At 40.3% G+C, this 23,768-nt stretch overlaps 1 protein-coding gene across 3 annotated transcripts in view; it reads right to left on the bottom strand.

The window, feature by feature from the left end:
• The window catches only part of Sorl1 (sortilin related receptor 1), a 158,239-nt gene that overhangs the window by 77,099 nt on the left and 57,372 nt on the right, over positions 1–23,768 (bottom strand). For all 3 annotated transcript variants that reach the window (XM_015489718.2, XM_015489720.2, XM_015489719.2), the window contains exons 9-14: positions 22,488–22,680; positions 19,201–19,318; positions 18,909–18,982; positions 11,411–11,499; positions 2,077–2,255; positions 357–543 (exon numbers count right to left, since the gene is read on the bottom strand). In XM_015489718.2, coding sequence (XP_015345204.1) covers positions 357–543; positions 2,077–2,255; positions 11,411–11,499; positions 18,909–18,982; positions 19,201–19,318; positions 22,488–22,680 — 840 coding nt within the window. The remainder of the gene's footprint in view (positions 1–356; positions 544–2,076; positions 2,256–11,410; positions 11,500–18,908; positions 18,983–19,200; positions 19,319–22,487; positions 22,681–23,768) is intronic.

Consider the following 23,768-nt stretch of genomic DNA (forward strand, 5'->3'; position numbering starts at 1 on the left):
TTTTTTTAACATTTTAGATGAGGAAATAAATCCCTGTGGGATAGGGGTCCTAAGAAAAACAAGTTACCTATAATGAAACCTGCAGCTTTTCCCATTTTGGGACACCCTCCTAGAAACAAATCCCAGGGCTCTGAATTTCTGAATAAATGAGTTCTCTGGGTTAAAATGCCTCTGCTGCCTTACAAGGCCTACAGAATTAAGGAGGACAACTTATGTGTAAAGTGCCTAGCATAGTTCTGGGCACATAAAAGATGCTTACTAAATATTTCCTTCCTTCTATTCCTGTCCTCAGGGGATGGGACCATGTCTGTTGAGTGAAAAAAATACAATTTGATGCCCTGAATTGAATAACGAACCATTCATAGTCCTGCCGGGTGCAGGAGCAGTTGGACACAACCACGGGTCTGTCAAAGTCTTCTCCATTAAAGCATGTCGCATGGGGGGTCCTCCGTTTGAAAACAGTCTTGTGCCCTAGCAAACACTCATTCCCCCGCTCATCCGACGGTGACCACAGTTTGTAGTCATTCTCTGTGCAGGGAACCCCTGAAGAAAAGAAAGCACTGAGCATCAGAGCCAAGCCCATGTAGGATTTCCTGTCTCGCCACCCACCTCAGCACTGTCCCCCACTTCCTGTGCATCCTGTTGCCATCCAACAGGTACAAAGCTTGGGCGCCATCCCGAGCCTCTAATGGGCTCATGCTGAAGCTGGGCAGCACCCACACAAATGAAAACGATGTAGCTGGAAACACAAACACTCATCTGAGGAAACTGGGGAGAAGTCCCTTTTTAGCACCAAACTTCTGAATTATTTTAAGATAATCATCAGTTTCCTTTAAAAATAGGTACACAAGGGCATTTCTCTCCTAGGAAACTAGAGGGCAGGCTGAGAGCTCAGTGATGATGTCATTCGGAGTTACTATTCCCTGCCTGCTTCCTCTTGTGGCACAGGCACACCTGAAGTAGGGCCCAAGAGCACTGCAGACAATGCTTGCCCTACTTGGAAGTGCAGTATATCTGTGGAAAATGCTGAGGAGTGGTGAGACAACCTGTATAGTCACCCCACCTGCCCATATCCACTGAGAATGTCAGCAGGGTGATTCCTGCAGGAATTCCAAAGCATGCCTATGTCTATTCTGGTAACCTGCATCTTTTTTCCAAGTGTCTTTGTTCAGATTAAATTCTACGTAAAGTAGATTCACGATTGTCAATTCAATGCCATTCAAAGAGTAAAGACTGAGTAAAACCCTACTGCCTATGAGGCAATGAGGCCACCCAGTAGGAATAAAACATACACAGAACATGCGCTTGCTTTTAAGGGTCTTATGAGCTAATTGATGGAAGACGGCACATGGGGAATAACAAACACAAATTCACAATTCCAGGCACGCCCAACACTTATTTCTGGGCATAGAAAAGAGGGGAGGTGTCTTCTGGTTGAGATACCAGTACCAAGTGTGTTGGATTCTGAGACATGAAAGGGGTTTCTACTAGCAGAGGTTAAATGGGTGGAGGTGAAATGACACCAGGAACTCTGTGCAGCTGGAATAATGTTGGCCATAGCAGGGAAGAAGAAAAAAGCAGAACATGGGGAGTGTGAGGGGATGCTGACAAGCTTCCCTCCTCCTTGCTTACTTACCTGTCCTGTATCTACACTAGCAGATCATGACTGGGCTCTGGACAGCTTTGAGAGGACCCTGCGTCACTGAGCACTCTGCCTTCCACAGTGAAGCACACTCACTGGGTACATCACCTTGGAACTGCTGATTTGGAAAATGTTTTTTTTTATTCATTCATTCATTCATCCATCCATCCATCCACATATTCAAGAGCCAAATATTCAGACCCATTGTGTGCCAGGACTGTACAATGTAACCACAATATAAAGACTACACAATCCTATTAAGGATTGAGTAAGCCTTCATATTACCTCCCTGTGTTTTTCTCTGACTTAAAGATGCCCATTTCCCCCAATGAATCACAAACTCTTCTGAGGATGTAGTTCCCAAGCTGATGCTTTGCACACATCAGGAAGTCAATCAACATGTTGGACAAAGAGCCCAGGAGGCTACAGCTTACCCAAGGCATCAGTGGCATTGACCTGGAGGATAAGCCAGCTGTGGACATTCTCCTTGTTCGAGCCAAAGATGGTGAAGACAGTGCTCTTCTCCCCGGGTTCCGTGAGGAGCCCATACACAAACACGGGCTTCTCAGAGAAAATGAACGTCTTCCAGGTCTCTCCTTCATTTGTACTATATCTGCCCAATGCAAATAAAAGGAATGATACAGTTACAGTCTCAACCATCAGAGCTTGGTTTCCACATCACATCGCCAGGAGCTCTTGGGAAATGTCTGCTCCTGGTTACTATGGAGCAGTAATGTTTGTGTCAGAAAGCAAGGAAGCCTGAGCTAATGCAATCACCTCAAGAGGACACAGTAACCAGCTGATGGGGTCCCAAATGGCCAAATTTAGAGTAAACTGAACATAAAAAAACAAAGAATAGTAACAGATTATGTACTAAATGAAAATAGGATATGGACCTCTACTGATTCTAAAAGAAAGAGAAGCAAGGAAAAAATTTATATTAGAACACTACCTAATAAGCATTAACAACTAGAATTTTAAAAATTATAATTTTATAACACCACCGTAATAATTGAATCAGACAAGAACAATCACTGGATGCTAAAACCACTGGATGAAAGTTTTGGGGACCAAGATGTTTGCATGGTATAAAGACATCAACCCACCGACCAATCATTCACCACACAGGGGAACCTGTAATTTTTGCAATGGATGACGAGTCAAAGCTTAACCAATCTTAGCATCACCAATACTAGGACAACCTGACATTATGTGTCCCCTAAGTAAAATACTGAGAATGGTACATCATCTCAGCACTCTTCTATACAATTGGACAAATCTAGAATGTGAGGCATTCTACGTGATGACTGCTCCAGATTCCTCAAAGGAAAAAAAAATCAAGGTCAAGAAAACTAAACAAACCAAAGGAGGCAAAAAACCTGTTATAGATTAAAAGAGACTAATGAGATATAACAACCAAATGCAATGTGTAGACACATTTGCAATGTGCAAATCCAGTTCTGGATTGACTGAATCCTGGATTGAGGGAAAATTTTCAAAAACCACACATCAACAACAACATGGGTCAACTGAGAAAATATTGATATAGCTTGTAATAATACTAATAGGCTTTGTCTTAGTATTCTTAGGTGCAATATGAGCAGTGTCAGTAGATAGGAAAATACTCATATTTATTGGAGAAACGGGTTTTAAGTACATATTTAGCAGTGAAGTGGCATGAGTCTACAACTTTCAAAAGATTCAGTCTCAAAAAAGATGAATAGCTAAATACATAGATGATAGAAGTAAAGCAAACTAGCAAAACATTTACAATTAGTGACTCTGGGGAAAGATATATGGGTATTCGTTACACAGGTCTTCCAATTCATGTGGTCTGAAAATTTTGAAAGTTGGCTGGGTACGTTGTAATCCCAGGCACTCAGGAGGCTGAAGCAGAAGGATTGTGAGTTCAAAGTAGGCCTCAGCAACTCCCTGAGACCCTGTAGCAAAATAAAACATAAAAAGGGATAGGGATGTGGCTCATTGGTTAAGCACCCCTGGGTTCAACCTCTGGTACCAAAAAAATTTTTTTTAAGTTGGAGAAAAGGCATGTCCTGAGAGGGGCAGAATAAATCAGAAAAAGCAAGCAAGCCCTTGGAGGAAATTAGCACTAGTGAGACTGTACTAACTTTAAATTATCTTTTGTATAGAGGGGAGTGGGTGGAGAGGAGAAGCAGAGAAGAAAACCTGCCTGCTACTTGTCTCAGCACTCAGTGAGCTACGAGAAGCTCCACATGAGAAACCGCTCAATGGGAGCCTTCTTTGGAACCATGAGACTACATTTCTCTTAACTCCTAATACACAAACCTTTTTCTTTCGCCTTTCTCATATTTTTGAGATTTTAGTTTTCTTCCCTTGGGGATCCAATACTTGACATAAATCTTTGTATGACGTCACTTAATCCAAGCACTTCCTCTCCTGCTGAGATTTCTAAAACTGATACTTCTACAAGAAGGCTAGAGTCTGGTTCAACCAGGTGGTGGGCTTTCACAGCAACACAATGAATGTCCACAGATCTTGTAAGAGGGGAAATTCTCATCTGGCAGATATGCTTTTCATTTAAGTGAGTTTTGAAGCAATTATGTGGGTAAAGTCAACTCATTCAATCTCTTCCTGGAACTAATGTGACAAGTTAAAAGTTTTAGTATCACTTTTAAACCAAATAACAGAGGTGGCCTATCAATCAGACTAGATGGGAGTGATTCCCCGCTCTGTGAAAAAGTTGCAAGTCCTTCTATTTGTATACTGCCAAGTTAATTTTCCATTTAGGAGCTCCTTGAACCAAAGATAACCTCGGGAAATGAATCATCTCTTTTCTTGCAAGATTCCCAGAGGACTCTGATGACGTCATTAATGAGACTAGCCAGCAGGTGCATCGCCAGGCACAGCTTGGTATCTGAGAATAAACTGCTCATTTAGAAAATGGTACTTCTTCAGAATTTGGGAGAAAAGGACAATCACATGACCATATGTAGTGTTTAAGGGGACATCTATTTTGGACTGAATTCTGACCCCAAAGGAGAAATTGTGCTGGTGAAATGCCAGTAACAAGAACCTTGGGAGAAAACAAGGCAAGTCATCTTTGTGTTCTGAAGTCGTGAGAGAGAGGATGCAGAGCCCATGCCCTAGAAATAGAGAATTCCAAATGTTCAGATAAAAATATAGATAATCCCAGGGCTGAAAACTCTCAGGAGGGTTGGAAAATCCATAATACACTACAATAATATAAAATAATAAAATGTAAGCATAGATACTTTACAAGGGGGAAGCAGTGGCAGACAGCCAACCTCAAGACACCATCGTGTAGCTGCACAGAAAGATCCATGATACCTCAAATGTTTTTAAACAATGTGTTCAAGATGGAAAGAGTCATATACCTAAGGGCAAAAAAGTTAAAGAGCCCAGTAGTCTGCCAGTTCTTTCCAGCTGTAATTCTAGTAGCTTGCTGGAATAGCAGCCAAGTAACTCGAGTTCAAATGAGTCAAGTATTATATTTCAAATTACCAAAATAACTGGTATATTCGTGAGTCAGTGGGATGGTGGGTTGGTTAACTACTAAGTTCTATCAAGGATTAGAAAGTAATAAGATCACTCTTCTATGGTATAAATAATAATGATAGAAAAGAAAAATTTCTATTCTTGTTGTTATCTTTATCAAGGAGAATGATCTTCAAATTAAACAAGGGGTGAAAAGTCAGGAAAGTTTAAGAAAATTGAATACAAGATAAATTCTAGGGAATGAAAAGATAGGATGATTAGAGAGTTTCAATCTCTAGATGAGTCACGGAGAACAAAGATCTCAAAGACTAGAGGAAGAAAAATGGTTTAATATACCTAAAGAAGAAATGGTAATCTTGAGAATGGCTTGTGCAGCAGTGATTTGAAAGCACTGAGGGAAAAAGAAAGTCAGGGCTGGGGACCATGTCACAACAAACTAATCCCTTTTCTTTTCCTGCTGGTAATTCTTAATTTGAAGAACAGGATAATGATAGCATTATTATTTTTTTAGGAAGATCTTTCTGGACCGCACAGCTAGATAAAATACATTTGCTGCTGGGGAAATAAACAAATCCCAGAGGGTTGATATACTGATCTTAACTCAAAATAAGACTCTACTTCTCCCAGAGCTCAACACATCTGTCAATGATCTGGACACTAATCTTCAAGGTGAGTGTAGTGAACTGGCCAAGGGTATGAGGCTAACTGCACAGAAAATACAATAAATGCCAAAAATGAGACTCAAAATGCTTTCTTACATCAAAAGAACAAGCACAGATAAGAAGAAAAACAAAATGCCACACAGTTTTAAAATTTTACCTGATCAAATATAGGATTAGGAACACCTGACCTTTAATAAGATCCATTAAAAAAAGGAACCCTGAGTTTTTAAGTTCCACTGAACTCAGCCTAGTGACACAAATTTCAAGAAGGCTAAATCTCAAAAATAGTATGCTGAGCAAAAAAAGCCAAATATACAAAAAAAAAAAAAAAGAAGAAGAAGAACATGAAAATCTGAAATGAGCAAAACTATCCTACAGGGATAATAAAATCACAGCAGCATTTACCTCTAACGGGTGGAAAAATGGGGGGTAGCCTTCCTGGGAAGGTGCGTGAGGGTATTTGCTGGAGAGATGGAGAGCCTCTACATCTGGACATACATCTTTTGGAACTGATTAAACAGTGTAGTTAAGATCTGAGCATCTTGTTGTACATAAATGGTATCTCAAGTTAAAAAAAATTAATAGGAGTCACCAATTTGAGTGGCTGTCAAAAGTGAAAATTCAGTGTTGGGTTTTTACTAGCAGAAATAGTGTCCCAACCATACAGATATTAAGCCCAATGTTTTCCACTTGTTTCAGGCTATGGGGGTCAGACTACCCATATTTTAAGGCATTGACATTGTGAGACAGATCTATAGCAGAACCCAGAAGGTGGGACTCAGGAACCTGCGGCATACAGGGAAAGGAACTGGGATGGTTTCCATAGAAGGCAGGTGCTTAGGAGGACATGCACAGGGTCCTCAAATGTCTGAAAGGCTTTTGGATGAGAGGAAATATCCGTTGTGTGTCTTGAGGGAGCAGAACAATAAGCACAGTGGTTAAAAGCTGGAATGCAGAAAATTTGAGCTATTACCAGAGAACTTTCACTCATAAACGAATGAATGGAATAAATGGATGAATGAATAAATGAATGAACAAATGAATGAACAACAAAGTGTTACTAAGTGAAGTGGAAGCTTTTGATCTGGCAAATATCCCCATTGATAGGATTGTTCAAGCAAAGACTGGATGATCCTGTCATGGGTAGTGGAAGGTAGTGGAACCAGATGACATAATAGGTCCAGGTCCCTGGACCTGGTTAATCCAAAATATTATTAACTATCAATAATATCACCATGCTGACAGGCAAACTGCCAAGAAGAAGCAGAAACTGATCTCCCCTGTGACCTGCTGCAGCCCATGAGATCCAACTTGTCTAAATCTGCCTTCTTTACGCACCCTGAAGCCCACTCCTTCACCTCTGCTTTATTTCAGTGGGAGCTCCCTAGACTGTCACCCCTGCTAGTCAGAAAGCCTATCCCGCAGACTTTATCCTCACACCTACCCCAGCATCAGCTCTCACCTCCCATCCGTGCTCCTTTTTGAGTTTATCCTCCTCATTCTGCCAGAGCCACATATCTACAATGTAGATCTAGCCATGCGTTTCCCTCAAAGGGGAAGCTCGATCTCTTCAGTAAGGCACAGGTAAGATCCCCAGGCCCTAGCCCCTACCTCAAGCCCTGTTCCTCACCCCTCGCCAGCTCCCAATCTGCACTCTTACCACAGGAGAGCTGCCATCTCACTCCGATTCAAGCTCAAGCTCTTTCTAACCCTGGATGGCAATCCGACCTTGCTTCTTATCCTCTAGCTTTAGCGCAATTTCCATCTCTTCTGAGAAATACAGGATAAGGCCCTCATTGTGGCTCCCACTGCGCCCTGTGCTCACCTCCATCTCATAGCCTACTATATTAAATGACCTGGATCTGTGAGGGTTTTCTACTAGACTACGATTCATCAGGAATAAGACCTCTCCCTTCACTTTCCTATCCTGCACCTGGCACCTTTTCTATCAGATGGAAGGGGCAATAATTCAGGCTTGTTAAAGCAAATAAAATAAACTGCACTGAATCTTCTTTTTTTTTTTAACCCCATCTCTTAGTTTCTTAACAGTTAAAAGGTGTTAAAGACACCTGCTCCTCTCCACCTCAAGGGGCAGAGGAAGCCACATGGGGATTGATTGGGAGGCTGGCTCTGCAACTGCCCCATAGCGTCACTTCTAGTGTTAGGGCTGAACCAAGATAAGAGGTAAACTGCTGCCTCCCACATCCTGTAGGGCTGTGTTCAGAACTCAGGTCCAGAAAAGACAGCTGCTCTGCTGTGTGTTCTCTTTGCAGGGGCTTTTCAGGATTCCCAGAGGGAAACCCTACGTTGGAAACCTCCTCAGATAAAAGATGCTTTGGGGTTAATCCAAAATATTATTAACTATCAATAATATCATCATGCTGACAGGCAAACTGCCAAGAAGCAGCGGAAACTGATCTCATCTTTCCTGATCAAGCCAACAAATGTGTTTGGATTTTTTTTTTTTGGTCAAGATGCAAAAACACAACAGCCTGAAGAAAACTGATTATACACGAAACTGCTCCCATGCATCCCCCAAGCAGGTTCCTGCTATCAGCATGCTGAATGAATGCATAAGTGAATCCCCAGCACAGGCTCTCATTCGATCATTTCAGACATGTAGACACAACAACAAAACAAAGTGTTCCACTTCTTACTCTCAATTTTAATTAACAATAACAAAGGTAACAGTCTCAGCAGAGAATCAAGGCAGACGCTGAAACAAATAACAGTCAACTCTTAGTTATCTGTGCTAATCAGGGAGAGAAAGACATGAATAATTTAAATGAACAACCACCAAGGGGTGGGGGATCCAACTCTTAAGTACCATTCCTACCTGTCCCCACTACCTCTAATTAGAATGCCAGCTGCTACTCTGCTTGGCTTTCCTTCCTAAAAGGGTATCAGGTCAGAAAGCATCCCTTCAAAACAAGGTCCTCTTCCTGGCCCCTCTTTCTCATGGAACCCCACTGGGCTACCACCTTCACCCAAGCCATACCACACTCACCTCTGTGTCCTTAGTGTCTAGCACTACATCTGGATCATCATAGATCTTCCAAAATTATTTGTGTAACTGAACTAATTCCCCACAGAAATATGCTCATGCTCCAGTGTGGGTATTGACTCCTGGAAAATCACATTATTTCTTCATGTGGACACTGAGGAAGGTAGACTGGATCATCTCTAGTGTCTGTTGGGTACCACCGTATTGCTCACTTCTGAGGAGTCCCCATTGTGCTCAGAGGCTGACATTTACATAGAACACAACAGCAGTGGTCTCCCTTGGAGCTGTGCAAATGGCACCCTACCCGATTCCTTTCAGTGTCATAAATCAGCAAAACAAAAAATAACCGAGCTTGGAAAACAGAGTATGCTTGACCTACTTACTGATCAATCAAATATTTGCTAAGTGCCTTAGCAGGCACTTGTATAGAATAAAAATACTTGTCTATATAAAGGCCTTAGTAATGAGCTGAAGAATTCAGGCATTTAATGAAAAGGTAATTAAAAAAAGGAGCCAGAATGTGATCAATGCTAAATTAATGGGATGGCCAATAAAGGCTATGAGGTTCAAAGGACAGAGAGATTGCCATGGTGAGGAGAACGGACTTAGAGGGAGATGAAGCCCTAGACCAGCAACAGATATCCAGTTTTGTCAGAAATGGCCTCACTCATGCCTGGGTATTGCACTGAATCACCACTGCAGTTTAAGGACATGAACTAACTTCAATATTCATTCTCTCCAGAGCAGCAGGAGGACAGGCCAAACACCTCTGGAAGCAACACACTGAGTAAAGACCAGGTGGCTACAAAGATTTGGGCCAAGTTCAGGCTGATAGTTGGGACACATGTACCTGTCAAGAGGAGGCCTGTCCATTTTCTCCATATTTGCAAATGCCTTATTTGAACTATGCATTACAGACACCTCTAAATGACCTACAAATAGAGGAAGACTATTCTGTCCATAACCCCCAAAGTCTACAACCCTGAAGTCATTAAGAAATGCCTGGGGAGGGCGTTAGGATGTTCTGGCAGCAGGTTTGTTTTTCTGGTGTGTTTTGCTCCAGCTAGTGTGGAATGACGCTGCGATCCCGGAGCACATATGCGCCGACAGATGGTGTAAGAGGACTAGAATCACACTCGTTCCTTCAGAGGAGCCAGCTTGGAATGCAAATGTAATCTGTGGAGAAGTTCAACAAGGAAATCGAGAATGGACTCTAAAATCTGAAAGCCATACAAAGAATGAAATGTATTCCAAGGAAGCCATGCTCTGTCCCTGCGTGACATCCACACAATAGTGGTGTACTAAACACTATAATTGTTTTCTGAGTCTTTCTCACAGCTAGGGTGGAACGCGTAAAGGTGGGGGACAACATCCCTTTCCTCTTCAGATACACAGCACCTGGCACAAGAAGTGCTCGCTAAACGTGTGAGGTATGAATTAATAGATACACAAATGTCAGCGCAAACGTGGGAAGCACTGCGCTTTGTGACTGTCATCGTCTGAGCAAACACCAATCTGACCATGAATGCACTGTTGTGTGCAAACAGGGCCTCCTGTGACTCTTGGCTGCAAAGAGACAGCTGACCAGTGCCACACAGAACAAGGACAGCCAGGTGGAAAGCCAACACCAGCACTTTGCTTCTATCTGCTTCCTGGAGGCCAGGCTGCTCAGCACATGTCCAATTAACCACAGGCGAACAACCAGCTGCTAAGATCTCTCATTTCAAACCACCCACCTCTCTTTTGCTGCTGGCTCTGATTCTAAAAGGAGCTGAGGAAAAGAAAGCTTTCTTCCTTGTTCTAAACAAGATGATTACTGAAGCCTCTCCACTTCCCTTAGTAATTTAGCCAACAGCTTCAGCTCAAAAACAAGGAGAAGTGAAGGCCAGCCTGCCCTGACCAAACATTAATTGTTCAATAATTCCATGAAATTAATCAAAGAGCTGGTGCTCATAAAATCAGGGCTTAAGGGAACAGAAATTATAAACCCTTGACATCACTCTTTTCAGAACAATATATTACAGACAATACAGGACATAATCTGAAGACCTTAGTGTTTAACAAATGGGAAGACCTTGGGCAAGTGACTTCACCTTGATGAGCCTCCTTTCCTCATCTGTAAATAAAGCAGTTAGGCTCTAACATCCCTTCAACTTCCATGTATGAAAATCCCCAAGACCAAATGTACCACCATCAAAGTTAACTGGCTACAATGGTGGATGCATTCTGCAGTTATTATTCATGTTACTATTTATTGTTATTATATATTATTAGTCATCATGAGCAAATCTTTGTGTGTCACACTTATGCAAAGCAAAGACAAGTTAAAGAGTCCCATTTTAGTCATTATACATTCTTTATATTTATGTAGTTATACTTTTTAAACCAATAAATTATTTCCCTTGTTTCTCACAACAATCCTATGAGAAAGAAAGAGTAGGTTACTATGCCAACTTTATAGATATGGAAAGTTTAATTTCCAGAGGCCTCAAACTGTGCTGCCAACAACCTAGTGCTATAGAGAAATAATCCACCTACGATTACAGATATGAATTTCTTGAACAATGTATTGCTACAAGAAAAGGCTTAGTCAGAGACACTTACTTCAGCTCATTGGTTTCCATGCCCTGGGCGATGGCCATGATGATGCCGCCATGATCTCCCCAGGTGTAGTAGTGAGGTCCAGAAAGCGCCTGGAGAAGAGAAACCAGGGGTGAGGCCACCTGTATGCAGGTAACCATGCAGAGACCATGCACATGTGAGCCTGTACACACACAGCAATGTCAACCATCTAAATACAACTTTTCAGTTTAAAGAATACATCCACATCCATCATCTTATTTACTTCATTCAATCCTGATACAGGCAGAGCCATGTTCTCAGATTCCAACTTTTTCCCAAACAAAGAAACAAAGTTGACCACAAACAGCAGAGGTAAAACTCAAACCCAAATCTCTGACTCTCATCAATCAGTGATTAGAAATTAACCAGCTGGGGCTACAGGGCATAGCTCATTGATAGGATGCTTGCCTAGCACGCCTAAGGCCCTACGTTCCATTCCTAGCACTGAAAAAATAAAATCAACCAACTAGATTTCCAGTTCTACTATGATGGTGTATAGCTCATCCTTCCTAGCAATTACAACTAAAAACTCTGGGTTAAACTTGAAAAAACAAAAAACAGCCACCAGAGGATACTAAAAAGTCAACAAAAGCAGGCATCTTGTGAACAGATTTAAAACCTGGAGAAGCTACCCACACACTTAGGGGTATCCTGATACAGCTTTGACCCAAGGGAAAGCCCCAGTTGTGGAGCACCTCATTTCTAGTCAGAGCTCAAAAGCTGATAAGAAACTTTTTCTGTCAAAGGAACTAGGAAAAGAGCCCCTACAGTCTGGAGAGAGTGTGTATGGAATCCCAGAGGGCAGAGTGTCAAAAGAGTAAATCCCTTACTTCTGTGTATGAACTTACATAAGTCTCAGCCTAACCCCCAAACTACACATGCCTAAAACAGACCAAACCAGCACAGCAAAGGCTTAGCAGACTGAACTGACGTCAGAGCTACCACCTACAGAAAGAAGATAGAATCTAAACTGCCTGACTGTAGACTAAAACCAAAATACCAACATCCTCCAGAAAATTTAATTTCATGCATTTCATTTGCATGTCCAGAATACAAATCAAAATTACTCAACATACACTATTCAAACATAGCCATAAAAGGAGTCTAATTCTCAAGGGTAAAGATAATCAACAAGTGCAAACCCAAGATGATCCATATAGGGGTTTTAAAATAGCCTTTATAACCATGTTCCATAAGGCAAAGGAAAACACATGTGAAATAAATGAAAGATAAGGATTCTCCACATAGAAGTGGGAACTATTAAAAATAAAAGAACTATATAGAGATATATATTATAATAGAAAAACATAATATCTGAAATAAATTCACTGATAGTCTCAACATGAGAAGAGAAACAGAAGAATTAGTGAATCTGAAGACAAAACTGATCAGTAGAAATTATCCATTTGAAAGAAAACACAGGGGAAAAAAGAGAGCACCAAAGACCTATGAAACAATAACAAAAGGTTCAAGATACATATTTGGAGTTTCAGAATAAAAGGAGAAAAGTACAAGGCAGAAAAACTATTTGAAGAAATAATGGCTGAAATTTTCCCAAATTTGGTGAAAGATATAAATTTATAGATTCAAGATCGGTATCCCAAAACAGGATAATCTCAAAGAAAACCCCTCCTAAATATATCATCACAAAACTGCTGACAAAGAGGTGGAAAAATAAGCTTGAAAGCATCTAGAGAAAAATTGCATACTATCTACATACATGAAAATACATGTATATATGAAAATGACATGGTATATGCATATATGAACACTAACATGATTCTGTGAAAATGACATTATATACATACTACATAGCTGAAATGACTGTAGGTGTCTCATCAGAACCCAGGGAAGCAAGAAGACAATGGGACTCACCTTTAAAGTACAGTCAACCGAGAATTCAACAATAAAGCAAACATGTCCTGTGACAATGAAGGTAAAGAGAGATTGCCATGAAGGAAAAGCAAGAGAACTCACAGCCAGTGGACCTGCTCTACAAGAAAAGTTAATGGAATTTCTTTAGGGCTGTAAGGAAATTTTCCAGAGGTAAAGATGGATCTTTAGGAATAAAGGAAGACAGAAATGGTAACAATTTGGGCAAAAATTCAAGATTGCTTCTTTGGCCCTTACGTTCTTTAAATTTCTTAAGATGATTTAAATCAAAACACTTTACCTTTGCAGTGTGAGCTGATGTGATACAAATGGCCACAACATAAAGATCCAGGAGGAAAAACAGACTGATATGGTTGCAAGGTTTCTAAATTTTATATTAAATGTAACAGTAACTCAAAGAAAACTGGAAGATAAGTTATATATGCTTTAATCCTGAGAACAACCACTAAAACAAAAAAATTAAAAGACAATATCTAAATAAAAGTATATTACTATCTAAATAATAAAAAAGGATCCAGGAAATGAGGAGCAGAGAAATTAAAAACAAAAGCAATAAAAAGAAAATACACAATGAAATAATAGATTGAAATCCAACCACATCAATAACTATATTAAATGTTAAAGGTGGAAGTAATTCAGCTAAAAAGCAGAGCGTGGGCTGGGATGTAGCTCCATGGTAAAGCACTTGCCCAGGAGGCAGGAGACCCTGGTCAGGGGTTGGGGGAAAGCACAGCAGAATGAATAAAAATGCAAGACCCTACAACACGTTGCCTACAGAAATCACCTTAAATCTAAAGACATGAATAGGTAGAAAGTGCACAAATAGACAGTAAAAGATGTACTATCCAAACACTAAGCATAAGTTTAGAGACACTATTTGAATATCAGGTAAAATACATTGCAAGACAGAGGGTATGACCACAGGTAAAGTGGGGGATTTCACAATGACAGAGGAGACAATTCATCAGAAAAGATAATAGTAAATGTGAATACACTTAGTAACAGAAGCTCAAGATACACGGAAAAATAAAACTGACAGAATTTAAGGAAAAGCAGACAATTCTGCAATCACAGTAAGAGATCCTCCCATATCTTTATCAACAATTTAAGTGGATCTCCCCGCCACCACCACCCAAATCAAAATGAACATAGGCCATCTGAACACTATCAACTGCTTTCATGTAAATGACAGCTACAGCCACGACTCGAACACCTACAGAGCACACATGCCTTTCCAGTGCTCGTGGAACGTTCACCACTGCAGACATGCTGGACCATAGGGCAGGTCCCACGGAAAGAAACTGAAACCTACATAGAGTACTCCCAGGCTACAGGAAACTATCTCGGAAATCAAAGACGTAAGTATGAAACTCCCAACACCTGGAAATTGAGTAACACTTTCCTAAATAACCTACCAGTCAAAGACAAAAATCAAGAGATGTAATGAATGCTGAAAACATTCTGGAATTAGACATGAATAACACTGTGACGCCACTAAAAACTCCTGAACTGAATATTTTTAAATGGTGATTTTTTGTGTATGTGAATTATATTTCAATTTTTTAAAAGGACGTTAAAAACCCTGACCTTAAAGATAATAAAAATGCTTCATACCTAAACAGGTGGCATTTAGCTAAAGGAGTATCTAGAGAAAAACTTGTAGCCTTAAATGTTTATATTAGAAAATATCTAAAAATCAATGACCTAAAGGTTTTATCTTAAGCTACAAAACAAGCAAATAAATAAAAAATAAAAATAAAAATAAGAAATCAACAGAAAACAGATAAAATTAACAGAATTAAAAGTAGGTTATTTGATGAGATCAACAATGCTGATAACTTAGAACTAATCAAGAAAATACACAAAACACCAACATCAGGAATGAAATTACCACCAAAGATACTACAGACACTAAAAAGGTAATAAGGAAACACAACTAATGAGATTAGGCCAACAAATGCAACAACTTGGATGAAGAGACAGATTTCTTCAACTCTAAAACTGACCAAAAAAGAAAAGAAAAAGTCTGAATAGTCCTATCATGCCTAGAAAATTTCCCTCTTTCTTTAAATTAGTAAAGAAAATATATCACCAATCTTCACACAAACTTTGTCAGAAAATAGAGGAAGAAGGATCACTAATCAGCTTGTTTCATGATAGCAAATAATAATATAAAAACTTGATAAAGATATTACCAAACAATTAAATTATACATTAATTATCTTACAAAAATATAAAAATTCAAGAATATAAAAATTCTTAAGAAATTTAGAAAATTAAACCTATCCATATATAAAAGTGAAAATGCATAATGACCATGTAAAGTTTATTCCAGCAAATAAAGGTTGCTTTAATATTCAAGGATCAATTAATGTAACATATCACATCAACAAAACAATAGAGAAAATTTATATTATTTTAATCGACATAAAAATAGCAATTAACAAAATTCAGTACCCAATCATGATTTTAAAATATTCAACAATCTAGGAATTATAGGGAGTCCCCCACACCTTGATAGAGTATATGTATAAAAATCTATTGCCAACAACATATATAATGGTTTCCCCTTTACAAAAGCTGAATCGCTCCCCCTGAGACAGGGAACAAAGCAAGAATGCCATTTCACCACTTCTATTCAACAATGTATGGAGATACGTGTCATGGTAAGAGGAAAGAAAGGACAGAAGAGGGAAAATGAGGGTGGGGAAAAAAAGAGCAAAAAAAAGGTCAGAAAGGAAATGAAACTGCCCCTCTTTGCAGATGGTACGATTGCTTATAGATTGTCTTCAATGTAACTCTAATCATTATCCTAATGGGATTTTAGAAACTGACAAGCTGATTCTGAAATGTGAATGAAAATACAAAGGATCTTCATAGGAAAAGAGCAATTTTAAAAATAAACAGATGGAGGACTTAGCCCTCCTTGACTGAACACTTATTAATAAGACTTTGGTAATTAAGACAATTTGATACTGGTGAATAGACAGACAAATAGATCAATGCAACAACAAAAAGCCCTGAAACAGACCATGTTGCCAATTGATTTTCACATAAGTTCCAAAGCAATTCAACAGGAAAAAGTCTTTTCAATAAGCAGATAAAACTGATAAAAGAAGGGCTTTCCAATAAATGGGTCAATTAGAAAAAAAAAATGGTTACTAACTCTTCCCTTATACCATATGTGAAAATTAACAAATGAATCATAAACCTAAACATAATGCCTAAGACAATTAAATACATAAAATAATACACAGGGCAGGGGCAGGAGGATGGGGAATAAACCGAAATTAAACAGAGTGATGATCTGAAGTATTAGCAAGCAAGTGGAATGGCAGAATTCTCACACAGTGCTGATGGAAAGGTAAAGTTGTCTTCACTCTGAAATACAATCTGACAGTCCCTTAGAAAGTTCAGCATGCACCTACCACACTGCCCCACCATTCCATTCCCTGGTATTTACTCAAGAGAAATGAAAAGGATCCACATAAAAAAGATGTACATGAACGTTCATTATAGCTACATTTGTAAGAAGTAAAAACTGGAAGTCCATCAACACTTGAATGGATAAACAAATTGTGATAAATCCCTACAGGGGGATGCAAATCAGCAATTTAAAAAAAAAGAAGGAATCATTGATACATGAAACAACATGGAAGGAATTAAAATCATCAGGATGAGTGGCAGGAGCCAGGCAAAAAGGAAAAATACGGTGTGTCAATTTATATAAAATTCTAGAAAATACCAACTGGAAAAGGATGTATTGAAAAAAGGACACAAAGACACTTAGTCGAGAGAGTGACGGAAATGTCTGTGATCTAAACTGTGATGGTGGTGATCAATTCTTATGAAATTAAACTCTTTAAATATGAGCAGTTTACTGCACTTCTGTGTGCCTCAATAAAATCGCTAAAGAAGGAAGTTGGAGAATTCTGAGGATCAGAGAACTGCAAAATTCATTAGTAGGAAGAGGAGAACCAGAATTGTTGTCACCAGTGTCCCAGGCAGCACTCTGCCCCCTCCGTCCTACCTCCTCCTCCCTTGCCTCTGCCTGCCACACGCCCCAGACTGTGCCCCTGAAGCAAAGGCCATCCACAGAGGCATAGACGCTCCCTCAGGGACAAAATCTCAACATTTTCATCCCCTTGCTAGTTCTCTGCTAGTCCCCAAAATATCGTGTGCTGGCTGATGCAGGCATCAAGCACGCTGCAGGGAGGCCCTGACAGCCGTCCACAACAGCTAGACGACAGCAGTAGAGGAGGAACAAGACTCAGCTCTCTACCCAGGAGGAAATCACTTGCAGATGTTTAGACGCCCGCTTACACCAACAGCAGAAGGTACAAACAAATCACAGGCCTATTCACAGAGGAGAGGACACCCAATTCCAAAAGGAATGTCCAGCTCCAAGGAAGGAGAAAGCAACTGCTTAGTCTTTCCTGGGGATGCAGGAAAAGAATGACCAGAAAATTCCAAACCATTCACTTTTAACTACTCAGTTCTTATCAACCTCCCTCACTTCACCATGTGTACTATGTTCCCTACCATGCTGTGTACAGGCCTTAACACACGCATGTGCAAGCATGTGCGTGCACACACACACGCATGCACGTACACACACACACACACACACACACACACAGTGTCTGGGCCCTATATCTCTCATTTGGAAGGGTGGTAAGACTGGACACACATAAGATAAGGTATGTAACAGTCTCTATAAACTACAGAGCCAAAAAAATGTAGGGCATAATTATTGTTTAACACATTACAGATTTAAATATAAAAGTGTCCTGACATGGTGCTCAAGCAACTCCTGCCTACTGAGGGGCTGAGTTTTACCCTGATGGTTCCTGGCATCCTCAGGGTCACCATTGAAAGCAACCCCTTCAGAATAAGACCAGAAGCATTTCCTTTGGCCTTAAAGTCTCGGGAGGCAGATGAGAAATACTTTTTTCCAGGTTTGAGAATTCCCTAATACCCAAGGCTGAAGCTGAATTGGCATCTTGGGGCTGGAGAACCAGCCTGCACCTTCAGAGCTGGCAATAAAGAGTGCTGAAGATATAAGCAAGTTACGGCACCTTAACACAGAAATGCTCTCCTTCCACAGCACAGAATGAGATGGAAATGCCCACAGGCAAGACTTCCGCTCCAATATTACACAGAAAAATACCACCATCGCAGCTACACTGTCATTTGCTGATACCCTCGGCAAATATTGACTGAGCACTCACATATGCCAGGCGTAGTTACGGCCTGGTGGTAAAAAGTGAGCACAGCAGACACTGTCTTTGCCCTCATGGATTGTATAATCTTGGAAATTTTGGTCAAATTCACAGTTGTTTTTAACAAAAAGTGAAAGCTTCCTTATTCACTTAAAGTAACATCTGGGGAAATTGTGAGTCCACATAACAAAGGGTGAATAAAAATCAGGGCAGCCGGTTCTCATGTGTGGCTTTGGGTCCCTCTCTTTACTTTACAGTTGTATTGGACATCTCAGGTGACCACTGGGAACCATGCTTGTCCCTGAAACACCAAGGTGCAGTCCACATCCTCACACACACACCAACCAGGCAGGGTGGGCACTGACCTCTCGCCACCGGGCCCCGGCACTGCTAGAGATGTACACGTTGGTCTTGCTGGCCAAATTCTTTCCCACTGAGCCTAAAAAGTAAGAGGAAGAGTTATTTTTCATTTCAAGGATATATCAGAGAATCACCTTGCCCAATGGGAATTTCAAAGAACTATCTAGCAACTAAGAATGTCTTAAAACTACCCAGAGTGGGCACTGCTGGAGATGTGGGTGACCAGTCTATATGGGGCTGCATATAACCAGCAGAAAGAAGCCCCTGTGAGAACAGGCAAGACAGACAAAACATTACCCGTGGCAATGATGAGGCCAGGGGCTGATTCCTTGGACAAGATGGGCATTCTCCGGAGCTGGAGGCTGAGCAGCTGACTGAGGCGTTGGGCCAGGTGGAGGGAACAGCCCTGAGAAAGCTGCAAAATAAAGTTTCAGGTGGTGTCAGTGTGTAACATGTTGCCTAGATCTCCTGCAAACCCAGAGGCCTGGGTGGGGACCTCAGGGCTTGACACAGAACAAGGAGGCCTGGCCCTGAGGAAACCAAACTCACAGCCCAGCTATTTTCTCACACACACCGCCACCCAGACAGAGCGGGTCATCTGCATCCACATAAATGTTCCCGGTTGAAAAAAATGATTTAAGAACTCCCTAAGACTCTCAGGGAATAACATTTATAAATCAACGTTAACTGAGGTCGACAGGAAAGACACCCATCTCCCTGTATCACCCAGAGATCCTCTCAAGTGACTCAGAGTTAAAGAGAAATGAAATGATGTTGTGGTATTTATTTTCTAAGTTAGGGGAGAGGAGTTTCAAATATGATTCCAGTAATTCTGTCAGAAGAAAAAACAAGAATCACAAGTCATCAAGTCCCACAGATAAGCTCCCAGAAGTACAAAATACGATATCTGAACGTCAAAGATCTACATTACATTGGTAAAGGGTGTTCTATATTTTACAAAGATGTGGCTGTACAGGGCAAGGCTTCAAGTGATTTAAACTGGCCTTCATCGCTTGTGCCCACATTTTCATAGTTCTTTTGTAAACCACCAGGATAAGGCTTCTGCTATATGGCCGTGCCTCATTCTCCTGGCCAGAAAGTGGATACTCAGGGTTACTGAGATGTGTCCAGTGTTCTGAACAGGAGAACTCTGCAGGGGTTTACGGCACAAATAATAAGTGTGGCAAGGTTTGCTGGATCCATTTACTTTTGTCACAAAAAGATAGAACAAATATCCATCTTACTAGCTTCCCAGTTTGGCCAATGGAAACTGGACCAAATTAGGTTGGGTCTCAAAGATATATTTACTCTCCCCACCTTTTTTTGGCTTACATCGTTTTGCCTACGATGAAGTCTACTCTTGAACGTGTTTCTGTATCTTTGGACAATCAGACTTTAACCATTCCTATATGTTCTTTTCACCACCTGTTATGCTTTGGATCTAAAATGTCCCCCAAAGGCCATGTGCTAGAAGCTTGGGCACCAGCCTGTGCTGCTACTAGAAGGGAGGTACAACCTTTGGGAGGTAGAACCTAGTGGAAGAAAGTTACACACTGGAGGTGTGCCATTGAAAGGCATTTGGGGACTCTAGCCTCTTTCTCTCTCTCATTTTTGTTCCCTGTTTCCTGGTCTCCATAATATCAGCAGCTTATTCCACCACATGCTCCCACCATGTGCTGTTATGTTCAGCCTCAGCACAAGGCAAAGAGTAGGTACCAAGTGATCATGAGTTGAAACCATGAGCCAAAATAAATCTTTCTGCTTTATACATTGATTTTCTCAGGCATTCTGTCACAATGACAGAAATCTAATACCTCACTTAAACTCAGAAGTAGAAACTAAAAGATGATTAATTGTCCTATAGTTCATAAATTGATCAGTCAAGGAATTAAAAAGATGAATTTTTAAAATACCAAGTTCTGACACCCTGGCATGCATGGCATGCTCAAAATTATCCCAGCCCCATCCACAACAGCATTGTGCCGAGCTATCGAGGTTGTAAGACACTACTGAGGTAGGTTCAGTTCCTAGTAATGTGTGTATATCCATTTATAGCTTGCCTCTTGCTAAAATTAGATTTCATATAATAAATGGAAACCTGTTGCCAAAAAGGGAAGAAAAATCAAGAAGTACATTCTAAGGCCAGAGTCTCCAAAAGAATTTTCCCAAGGGTCACAGACAGACTAGAGAAGACTCAACATAGTTCACCAAGGACTAACAAAATCAGAAAATCCAACTGAATCGAATTAAAATGTTATAGTTTCTCCAAAAATGAGCACTTTTATTTTTTCTGAGTTCTTTCTGCCCACACCCAAGATCCATTTCCATTTTCTAAGGGATCTAGGTGAAATGAGAACAGAGGTATTAGGGGGTCACTTAAAGCCAGGGGCACAGTCTACAGAATACTTAGACTTATGGAACACTTAATGGAACCAAATGATATATTTTGGCATTCTTAAGTTTTCAGACAGGCCTACAGGCAGGAAATACTGAATAATCTCTGAATTATACTCAGAGAGAAATTTTAAAACTCCTTTCATACAAATAATAACTTTACACAAGAGGTCCCCAAAGAATCTTGAAGGACAACTGGTGTTTCAGGAATTTGGTGGGGGGAGGCAGGGCAGGGTATCAGGGATTGAACTCAGGGGCACTCGACCACTGAGCCACATCCCCAGCCCTATTTTGTTTTACTTAGAGACAGGGTCTCACTGAGTTGCTTAGCACCTTGCTAAGTTGCTGAGGCTGGCTTTGACCTCATGATCTTCCTGCCTCAGCCTCCAGAGCAGCTGGGATTACAGGTGTGTGCCACAGCACCCGGATCAGGAATTTTTTAATAGCAAAAGAAATGCCAACTTGTTTTTTACATAGTTAAGTCCAAAAAACTTATTAAGTATACATGTCTTAATAACTAAACAGCAATTTGAAACAACAGCACATGTAAACTGGAAGAACACAGCATGTTTCTATTTCATTTTTAAATAACCACGATTACCTATTAACGGAATGAGTGTACCTATTGGACATGGCACAACTGCTCAAATGTTAGAATCATTTGGGGCATTAACTACCCTTGTGTCCTGTTCTACCCTGAATTTCTCACCTGATTTTTTTATTCCCAAAGATATGATGTCACCAAAAGAAATAAAACATAACCTAATGCTGAAACTGTGAACTAACTCAAGCTAGTTGTTCAAGTAATTCATATGTCTAACAGATGTTGAGAATCACAATGTTTTCCCTCAAAACTTTAAAATACTGGACTGGGAGTATAGTTTAGCAGGTGCAAGGCCCTGGGTTGAACCCTCAGCACCAAAAAAAAATTTATTATTATTATAAAATAAAAATCACTTATTTTTAAATATCCACCACCCCCTGCCTTGTGAGTTCACTATGGCATACAATATGGTGCAGAATCTGGGACCAGCAAAGATGGAAATACAGATAAAAGTTTGCTTCACATGGTATCAATGGAAGACTATGTGATCTTGCATGTTTCCAATAAATATTAGATGTAGGAAACAACTACAGATCAGAACTCTATCCTTGTATTAAAAAGTCAAACAAGATTAAAACATCTATACCTCACAATTGATTTTCTCTCCATATTCTGTGAAGGCTGGAGCCTGAAGAAATTCCCAGGTTCCTCCTTTGTCAAAGGTGATGACTGATCTCATGTTCTCCTCGTTCATAGAACCATTAATCAGAGTAGCAATGTACACTCCTTGTAACCCTTCCACGCGATGAAAGTCAGCAAATGGCTCGTTTGCAAAATACCTGCAGTAAGAGAAAATAAACAATGGTGAACCTGAACAGATATTTGCTTGGTATTTTGTTTATTGTATACAACATACGATTTAACCAAACATTTCAATATATACAAATCAGTAGCATTAAATACCTTCACCATGTTGTACACCCACCATCGCCACCTAATTCCAGGACATTTTCATTATTGGTAACCACTGTCCATTTCCCCTTTCCTTCCGAGGACTTGGCAACCACTGATCTGCTTTCTGTCTCCACGGATTTGCCAAGTCTGGGTATTTCACATAAATGGAATTACGTTATATATGATACTTTATATCTGGTTACTTTCACCTAGCATAATGTTTTGAGGTTCACTCATGTAGTAACATGTACCATACTCTATTTTTTTTTTTTAATGGCTATACAGTCTACTCTTTTTTAAACAGTGATTTTTTTTTTTTTTTTTAACTTTAAGAGCCAAGATGCTTATCTGATCAACAATTCCTAACCAGGGCTTTACAATGAGGAAGATACCATTAAAGTTGGTGTAAAAAGCACATCTATTTCTTCACTATTGAAACTGACCAAATCCACCAGTGAGGTTTGACAAATAGGAAACATTAAGTCAGACTTCAAAAAGACACCAGTTACAATGCTCAGCTTACCATTTAACCCAATCTGTAGAAATACAGCTAAGGGTTCATAGCCACTGTCCAGGTCCTTATTAGCGTGTTCAGTACCTTGATGATAGATGACCACAATGCTTTTCTGTCAGGAAGCCCAGCAGCATGTCAACTACTTCCCAAAACATCACAGCATATTAGCAAGGAAGGTTCTAGAAAGTCTGAGGTTGTACTGGTTAACAGGGAAGCATACAATAAGACCCTCAGGCCTTGAATTGCTCTGCTAGGACACTGTGATTTTACTAGAAAGGAGTTTTGCAATGGTACACACACCGCAAATATAAGAAGTCTCTGAGAAGTGGTAACCACGACTCACCACTGGCTTTTAAAATTGGAACCATGCACTTTATTTCAGGGGTCTTGAGCCACTGGGCAACACAATAACACAGAGAAGTGTTTTCTCCCCATCATCTGCCACGCAAATCTCCTCAA

Source organism: Marmota marmota, unplaced genomic scaffold (genome assembly GCF_001458135.2).
Source record: "Marmota marmota marmota unplaced genomic scaffold, marMar, whole genome shotgun sequence".
NCBI lineage: Eukaryota > Metazoa > Chordata > Mammalia > Rodentia > Sciuridae > Marmota > Marmota marmota.